The 8,513-nt window shown below is 56.1% G+C and overlaps 1 protein-coding gene across 4 annotated transcripts in view; it reads left to right on the top strand.

Annotated features, from left to right (window-relative positions):
* Positions 1 to 6,658, top strand: part of TNNT2 (troponin T type 2 (cardiac)) — a 9,076-nt gene extending 2,418 nt beyond the window's left edge. The window contains exons 5-17 of one of the 4 annotated variants that reach the window (XM_010156421.1): positions 130 to 186; positions 749 to 781; positions 1,290 to 1,325; positions 1,619 to 1,640; positions 2,616 to 2,676; positions 2,817 to 2,933; positions 3,248 to 3,325; positions 3,480 to 3,590; positions 3,981 to 4,090; positions 4,546 to 4,636; positions 5,178 to 5,218; positions 5,927 to 5,932; positions 6,580 to 6,658. In XM_010156421.1, coding sequence (XP_010154723.1) covers positions 130 to 186; positions 749 to 781; positions 1,290 to 1,325; positions 1,619 to 1,640; positions 2,616 to 2,676; positions 2,817 to 2,933; positions 3,248 to 3,325; positions 3,480 to 3,590; positions 3,981 to 4,090; positions 4,546 to 4,636; positions 5,178 to 5,218; positions 5,927 to 5,932; positions 6,580 to 6,628 — 812 coding nt within the window. In that variant the 3' untranslated portion in view covers positions 6,629 to 6,658. Of the gene's footprint in view, positions 1 to 129; positions 187 to 748; positions 782 to 1,289; positions 1,332 to 1,606; positions 1,641 to 2,615; positions 2,677 to 2,816; positions 2,934 to 3,247; positions 3,326 to 3,479; positions 3,592 to 3,746; positions 3,756 to 3,975; positions 4,091 to 4,545; positions 4,637 to 5,177; positions 5,219 to 5,926; positions 5,933 to 6,579 lie in introns of all 4 variants that reach the window. The other 3 variants (XM_010156422.1, XM_010156423.1, XM_010156424.1) reach the window with 3 other exon arrangements.
* Positions 6,659 to 8,513: the final 1,855 nt, after the last annotated feature.

The following is an 8,513-nucleotide window of genomic DNA, read 5'->3' as shown; positions in this document are numbered from 1 at the left end:
TTTCTTTCTGAGCTTTTTCTTCTTTCTCTTGTGGCTATGTCTGCCACAGGTCTCTGAGCCGTCTCTGTGCCCAGTTATTCCAATACCGGGATCCATAGGGTCCCACTCATGCTGCCCATTACTCCACAGGTCAGGAAGAACAAGTAGAGGAGGCGGAGGAGGAGACTGAAGAAACCAAGGCAGATGGTGCGTGGTGGTTTTGCCAACAAGCTCCCATGGCTTGGCCGAAGCCTTGCTTTGTTTTGGTGGGGTGCCAAAAGGGTCTGGGATGTCCCAGTGTGGTTTGTGACAGTGGACCAGTAGCACAGTGTGGCAGCTCTCCCCTGTATCTGTGGTTTCCAGCAAGGAGGTATCAAAAATGAGCTTCCCTTCCCTGATCTGAGTGCCTTGGCACTGCCAGCATGAGGGTAATGGTGTTGTCTGATGGTTGATCAAACACTTTGTGTCCAGCAATCCGAAATAATGCCAAAAAGGAGTTAAGCCTGTTCCACCAAGAGGTCCCAGTAGCCTTAGATGGGGGATTGACAGGGGTGGGGACATGCTCTGTTGTGTCTCACTATTCAAAAAACACTGGTCTTCTTGAGACCTCTTTGGAGCAGATGGGGTTGCCTGGTGTGTGTCCCTGTGCTGCCATGTCACGGCTGGTGGGGCAGGCTTGATCCCAGCCGTGCTTCCCGAGTTAGGGTGCTGGATGTGACTACCCTCACCCATGAGCGCGCTCATATTCTTCCCATTGCTTTTGAAACAGAACAAGAAGATGAAACGAAAGCACCCGGAGAAGGTAAAGCAGGAGTGGAGGAGACAGTTTTGGCCAGTTCAGTCCTAATTTCAATCCGTCAACAAACTGGGCCCTTGTAACAGGGTTTTTGGTGTTGAATTCAGTTGCTGCAGCTGAGAATCTGTGGTAAATGGTGCAGAGCTGCCCTGGCCCCGTCCTCCGCCAGGGCTGGGGCAGCAGGAGGGATGGCTTTGTGCTGTCTCGGTAAGAAATTCACCCAAAATACAGGTGGGGAAAGTAGTACTACTGCTTTCCCCAGCCTGAGCTCTTGCAAAGCTTGTCTGGGTTCCTCCTGGAGAAGATCTGTGGCTCTCCTGGTCTGTCTGTGACAGGGATGTCTGTGAAGGTCCTGCTCTCTCCCTGTCCATCCTGGAGGGATGGAGCTGGACTTTGCAGTGGGGATAAATACAGGGCAGAGGGGAACAGCCTGGCTGAACCAGCCCACTGTGTCCATGAGCAGGGCGTACAGCGGGGCTGGCCTCCAGGAGGCACAGTATCGTGTTTTCCACAGGTGGAGAGGGGGACCGAGAGCAGGAGCCTGGGGAAGGTGAAGTATCCATCCTCGTTCCTCTCTGGGGTGGGAAGGACTGTCCCTTCACCTGTGTAAGGAGGTGTCAAATGCCTTTCTGCTCAGCCAGGAGCACCAACATGTGTCTCGGGTTTTGGCACGCAGACGGACACCTCATTGCATGTCTCTTCTGGAGGATGACCCACAGTGCAGCCTGTGCTGCTGGGAGAGGGGTAGCTTGGCTCAGTGTTGTGGTTTTGGGTCAAGGTGTGAAAGCAGATGCCTCTGTGGCACTAACGTCATCTTTCTCTCCTGCTCCTGGGGACCTGAAGGTGAATCAAAGCCCAAACCCAAGTAAGTGTCCGTGCATTTTTTTTTGGTGCAAGGTCTGATGTAGGAGCTGTGCCAGGGCAGAGGCTCCATGTGGTGGGCTTAGCACCATGATCCATAAAGGGAATGGGAGCATGAGGCCTCAACAGCTTGAAAGCAGGGTGGGACTGGGTTGTGGAGGGAAACAGGCAGATAAGCACGGAATATGAAGGGCATCCTGAGAATGAGGTCTTTTGGCAGTTTTGAAGCATTTTGTGTGCTCCTTGGGCGAAGCCCAGCTGCCCTGTGGCCCCACTGCTGGAAAAGATCTGTGTGCACACCAGCCTGGGGTACACAGTCCATGGCACAGCCAGGGTCTGTCTTCTGCAGTGTGCTCCTGCCTATGGCTGGCACGAAGCACACATTTGTGTGTCAGCATCCCAGGGACAGGAGCACCTGTCTGAAGGAGTGGGGCCAGGCACCATTGCCAGGAACCTGTAGGTCCACACAGACTCCTGAGATGCTGCAGTGTGGGAGGCAGATCTGTCCTCAGCCATGATCTCTTAATCTCTGTGTCTTTTTGTGCCCATTCTGAGCATCTCCTGCGCTCCCTCAAGCCCACAGGAGATGAGGATGGCTTCCAGCTCCTTGTGTCAAATCACACTGGAGCACACAGTTCCTCTGTGCTCTTTTGGGTGGGCAGTGGGGTGGCTGCCAGCCCCAGGGTGCCTGGCAAAGGGTCATGGCCAAGTTGCCTGCAGCTTTCAGAGTTATTTCAGCCATGTGGGTGCCTGGGAGTGCTTCCCAGCAAGGCCAGAGGTCTTCCTCTGAGGCTGTCCAGCTGGCAACCTCCAGGAAGCAGCATTACCCTTCCCTGCTCTCAAAATGTGCTCACCCTGCATCCTTGGGGACTGCAAGGCTCAGAGAGGAGGGGTGGGCAGACTGGTGCATGGGTGAAAGGCACCGTCCTGTCCCAGGTATCTGCTGCAGGCTCACCATCCTGCTCAACTTCGATTTCAGGGTCTTCATGCCAAATCTGGTGCCCCCCAAAATCCCAGATGGTGAGAGACTGGATTTTGACGTAAGTAGAGCACTTAATGTCAGTCCCCATGAGGTGATCCCCTTGTATCGCTCCTGCACTCTGTGCCCAGCAGCTCTGCAGCTCCGGGACAGCTTCACCTGTGGGAGCATAACCATTGTTGCTATCTCCATCCGGTGCAGGACATCCACCGCAAGCGCATGGAGAAGGACCTGAATGAACTGCAGGCCCTCATCGAAGCTCACTTTGAGAGCAGGAAGAAGGAGGAGGAGGAGCTCATCTCCCTCAAGGACAGGATTGTATGTCTGTAGCCTTCCCCCTCTATCGCTATCGCCACCCTCTCCCCTGAGACACCCCATGTCCCTGCAAGACAGAGCCTGAAATCTGAGCCAGGGTTTGCACCCCAGTGCCTGGGAAGCCCCTGGTCTGGCTGCTGTGATGCTGCTGTGCCTAATGGAGACTCACCTTCCCCCGTGGTCACGGGTCACGGGAGACATGGGAGCAGCAGATCTGCCCTTGGGGGTCTCAGGGCTTTTGGGGTCAGGTATATGTCCCTAGGGACAGTGAGGATGCAGATTCCCTGGGGTGTCCAAACTGACGTCCTCTCCTGCAGGAACAGCGGCGAGCGGAGAGGGCAGAGCAGCAGCGGATTCGCAGCGAGAGGGAGAAGGAGCGGCAAGCCCGCATGGCCGTGAGTCTCGCTCTGGGGACTGAGGGGCTCGGGCTGCTCTTGGGTAGTACAGGCCTGTCTGCAGAGCACTTGGCAGCACAAGCTGTGTGTTGCATGCACACTGGTCCGTGAGGCCTCTGTGCGTCCGCTCCTGACCCACTTCTGATCCTGGCAGGAAGAAAGAGCTCGCAAAGAGGAAGAGGAGGCACGGAAGAGGGCTGAGGAGGAAGCGCGGAAGAAGAAAGCCTTCTCCAACATGATGCATTTTGGAGGCTACATGCAAAAGGTGTGATCCTACCCCAAGCGGTGGCAATGAAGCTGTTGGTGCTCCTGGGGAGGGCTCAGCCATGGGCTGGCCCCACAGCACTGTCTGTGTTCTCAGCGTTGGTAACCTGTAGAAGCGGAAGGCCGGCCAGTGTTGCTGGGTCCTGGCAGCAGACAGAAGGCCAAAGTGGGCTGAGAGCTCTGCCTTGCGGATGCTGGCCAGGGTGGGTCCAGCCTCGCCTCAGGGACAGGGATGGGGAAGTGTCTTGTCCACTATTGCCAAAATTTCCTTGAGGACCTTATGTGCTTCTGGAGTCCCAAATCTGAAGGTGTTGGAGACAGATTTAGGGATAGGGGTAGAACAAAGGCTGGGCAGGTTTCCTTCCCTGAAATGGACTGATGGTTTCCTCAGTCAGAGAAAAAGGGTGGAAAGAAGCAAACAGAGCGGGAAAAGAAGAAGAAGATCCTCAGCGAACGGCGGAAGCCCCTGAACATTGACCACCTCGACGAAGACAAACTGAGGTGAGCGTGGGCTGCAGGAGGGATGTCCAGGACAGGGACTTTGCTTTGTGTCCCAACTCCTGGGGCAGGATCCTGGGCTTGGGTGGGCTGCCTGGGGCTTGCAGCCCAGGCAGGAGGATGATGGCACGGCTGGGAGATGGGCTGTGACAATCCACGGGAATACGGGCTCCGTGGCTCTGCCTGGCCACCACTGCCAGGCTGCTGCTGGCAGCGCTGGCCATCAGAGGGAGCCACGCTCCCATGGGACATGCGTGTCCCCGTGCGTCCCAAACTCACCCACGGCGATGGTCCACGCGTGCGACTGGCATCGCTGCCTGGCTAACACATCCCTGCCTGGGCAGGACCCATCCCGGGGGAGCAGACGAAATGATGGCATCACTGCCCTGTCCCTGTCCCTGAGCTCCCTGTGAGCCGCATCCCTTTTCTGCATTGACACCAGCTGGCTCTTCACGCAGGGAAAAGGCCAAGGAGCTTTGGCAAACCATCCGTGACCTAGAGGCTGAGAAATTTGACCTCCAGGAAAAGTTCAAGCGGCAGAAATATGAGGTGAGCCATGGGGTCCTCCGTGAGCTTATCCACCCTCCTTGTGCCTGGTTGCTCCTTCTGCTCCTATCTGGGAGACAAGACGGGTTGTCTGATTGACAGTGCTGTTGCAGGAAGCTGGCTGCATCAGAAAAGAACTGTGCCCAACTTTGTGCATGGGGTGACAAACACTCGAGACTCTGCACCACTGAAAGCAGAGCCACAGCTGCCTCCCTTTCGGAGATGAGCATCAAACCAACCCTCCCAGCAGCTGCCAGCCACCCTGGCAAGGCTGAGCACACAGCTATCACGTGCTGCAGGATGGGGCAGCTGGTGGAAGGGGCTGTGCGGTGGCCCTGTGACGGACCTCCCAGTTCCCAGGAATGTGTGCTTTTGCAGTGCAACAGGCTTCCTGCTGTGCTGCACATCACAGCCCCATGCTAAACACCATGCAAGAACCGCTGGCAAAGGGAGAGCAGTGATCCATCTGCACCCAGACCCTCATCCCCGTCCAGGCATGGGGCATCTTGCCAGGTCTCACCATCTGCCTGTGTTTCTCTTGCAGATCAACGTCCTCCGGAACCGTGTTAGTGACCACCAGAAAGTGTAAGTCCCTGGGGCAAGCTAAGCATCCTTCCTCAACACCTCCTGCCCTTCCAGCTCCCTGCTCCCCTGGCCCCATTTCCCTCTCTGTGTATCTCCTGGCTCTCTGGCAGAGCCACCTCCTGTCCCTCCCACTCTTGCCTCTGGTCCCACTGCTATCCAGTGTTCAGGGACCTGCAGGTCTGGTCCAGGGACCTTGGCCCATGCTGCTCTGCTCCCACTGACAGACCCCCCATAGACTTCCACCTCCACCAGCTTCCCCTTAACCCAGGGACACCACTGGGGATGGACCCTGGGGAGACCCCACCTCTGCACATGGAGCCTTGTGTCCTGCGGGGTCCTGTCAGCCCCCAGCTGCCCCCATCCTGGCAGTGACCCTGCCCAGAATCTCAGGGAAGTTGCTGGAGATCCCATCTCGTGTAGGAGGGGAAATCCCACAGGTTGTGGGAGTTGTGCAGCGCTGCAAGGTCAGGGGAGCCTGTCCCTGTGCCCACGTTACCTGCACAGGACTGGGGGACCCTTTGTAGGTGGGTGGAGGTGGGGGTTTAACCCCCACCCTTGGGAGTCCTATGCTGCTCTCGTATCTCCATCCTACCCTGTCATCTCCTATGAGAGGTGCTCAGTCTCCCTGTGTGTCAGGTAGCAGCATCTTCTGCTCACTTACACCAAATCTCTCTTCTCTTCTGCCCCAAATATGGCCTGTTACTGCAGCAAAGGGTGAGTACAGGCATTTCCTGAGTGCTGTGTGTCTTGACTGCATGTGTGCTGCATGGACACTGGAGCCAACATCGGGCTAGCAGTAGGGCTGAGGGAGGAGGCAAGGCCAAGGATTGGCAGCCAAAGGTGTGCTGGTGACTCTCAGGATGACACATCTGAAATGCTCTTCACTGTCCACCCAAGCCTCCTCCTCTTCCTCTCTGCTGACCATGCGCAGAGCAGTGCCTCTGTCACTGATGGTGGTTAAGGAGAGTGGGTCTTGGCTAAGAGCTTCACAGCTTCTGGTTCTTGGGGGAAGGATCCTGCAGCTGTTCTTAACCCTCTGCAACTGGAGATCCGACTCATTGGTTCTTCCCTGAAGGATCCTTGGGAGGGAGAGACATGGGAAGGGAATTGGGAGTCCTTAGAAACACCTGGCAAAATGCATGAGCTTGTTCCCATAGACTCCCAAACCACATAGACTGACTCAGGTCCCAGGGTTTTATCTGGGGCTGCTAAAGACCTTCTTCCTCAGAGGGCAGCGAGCATCACCCGGAGACACTCAGTCCTCTTTTCAGGACCGCTGATGGCGGCTGATGGCTCACCTTGTCCCTCCTTTCATGCTCACTAATGCCTTTTTTGCACATGCTTTTCTGCTTCTCTTCCAGGTCAAAGACTGCCCGTGGGAAGACTATGGTGGGTGGCCGGTGGAAATAGATGACTCAGAAGGCAGAGGAGGCTCAGCCACGGGGACCTGTATTGCCTTTTGGTCAACCAGCTGGCGTCCCCACGTCGTGGAGCCTACGCCGTGTGCCCACCCACCCTCCCACTGCACAGAGCTTGCAAAGACCTTGCTGCAGGCACAGCGCTGTCTGGGTGGGCAGATGCTTCACAAGGTGCCGTTTCCCATCACCACACCCCCAGTCGATGTCATGTCTGTAAATAAAGAGAAGGGTGAGGGGGTGCGGGTGTTGTCTCCATCCTGAAGCTCTGAACACCCAGGGAACAGGCACGGGACAGTCTCAGCAGAGCTGCACTGAGCAAGCACAGATGCACACCTGCTCCCTGGTGTGCCAGAGGATGCAGCATCCATCCAGGACCTCCCGAACAGCATGTCCCCTTGCCTCACAGCATCTCACACCTGCAGTTCTTGGTAGGTTTTGTTTTAACAGACCTCAGTGGTCTGACCTGCTCTGCCTGTTGCAGTTTGGGTCAATCTTAGTTACGGTCACTTCAGTTCCTGCTTTTGCTGTACCAGAGCCCCTCTCACTCCTCTTTGTGTCAGTGTTGTCCCTGTGGAACAGCATGGATAAGGGCACTGCTTCCAAGCCTCTTGGTCCATGGATTAGTCACAAGCCATGATTCCAAGCCATTTTCATTCTATTTCCACCTCTTCCTAAGGTGCTCAGACCAACTGTGTTGGCCTCCTTGGCATGTTTCTGACAGCATGCAAAGAAGACGAGTCAGCGAGGGGAGACCATTTATCTGTTCTTTCAGGGGTGCAGATCCCTTTCATCTAGCTGAGGGCATCTCTGTAGCACCGTCCCATATGCAATGACCAAGGGTGCACATCAGCTGCATGTTCCCAAATATCCTGGTGCATGGATCTGGACTGTCAGCCAGCAGAAGACACTTGGCTTGCATGACCATTTCCTGGGGCAAGCTGTCCATGCTGCTGTTAAACAGCATCCGTAAGGCATTTTCCAGACCAGTGGGGAAGGCATGGATGCCCAGGAAGGTGAATCCTCAAAGGCTTCTTGTCCCTTGGCAAGACATTTTGTCTCCCCTCTTGCTGCCTGTCCCAGACCCAGTGATGTGGGGCATTCTGCAGGTTTCTCCCTCATGCAGCCTGTTGGATGACAACTTACTTTGCCTAATTGAATGCATTCCATCAGGTTTTGGGGAACACGGCTCTGGAAAGCCTCAGCTTCAGTGAGGCAGCAAATGGAGAGCAACCAGCCCCCTATCACCCACCTCCTCAAAAATGACATGTGGAGTGATGAACGTGATCACAGAATCATAGAATCATAGAATGGTTTGGGTTGTAAGGGACCTTAAAGATCATCCAGTTCCAACCCCCCTGCCATGGGCAGGGACCCCTTCCACTAGCCCAGGTTGCTCCAAGCCTCATCCAGCCTGGCCTTGGACACTCCCAGGGATGGGGGATCCACAGCTTCTCTGGGCAACCTGTCCCAGTGCCTCCCCCCCCTCTGCGGGAAGAACTTCTCCATGATACTTAATCAAAACCTCCCGCTTTCAGTTTGTACCCGTTCCCCCTTGTCCTGTCACTACAGGCCCTTGTAAAAAGTCCCCTCCCAGCACCCTTGTAGCCCCCTCAGGTACTGGAAGGCTGCAATGAGATCCCGTACTGGGGGCAAAAGGGGAGAACTGGGGAGGATGCAGTGCTGGGACATGAAATACCCGGAGGGTGGCTGAGCGAAGGTCCGGCATGTGTCACTCCCACCCTGCCCCATGCATGGCCCGGCAGAGGGGAGCGCCTGGGGCAGGAAGGAACCTGTGGCTTGGAAAACATGTCCCCTTTTCCCAGGCTGCGAAGGTCCGCCCTCAGAACCTCTCTGGCAGGCGGCGGCAGGGCCGTGCC

This window comes from Eurypyga helias, unplaced genomic scaffold (assembly GCF_000690775.1).
Source record: "Eurypyga helias isolate BGI_N326 unplaced genomic scaffold, ASM69077v1 scaffold45407, whole genome shotgun sequence".
Lineage (NCBI taxonomy): Eukaryota > Metazoa > Chordata > Aves > Eurypygiformes > Eurypygidae > Eurypyga > Eurypyga helias.
Note: the sequence above shows the minus strand (reverse complement) of the source record. Positions and strands in the feature narration are given on the sequence as shown.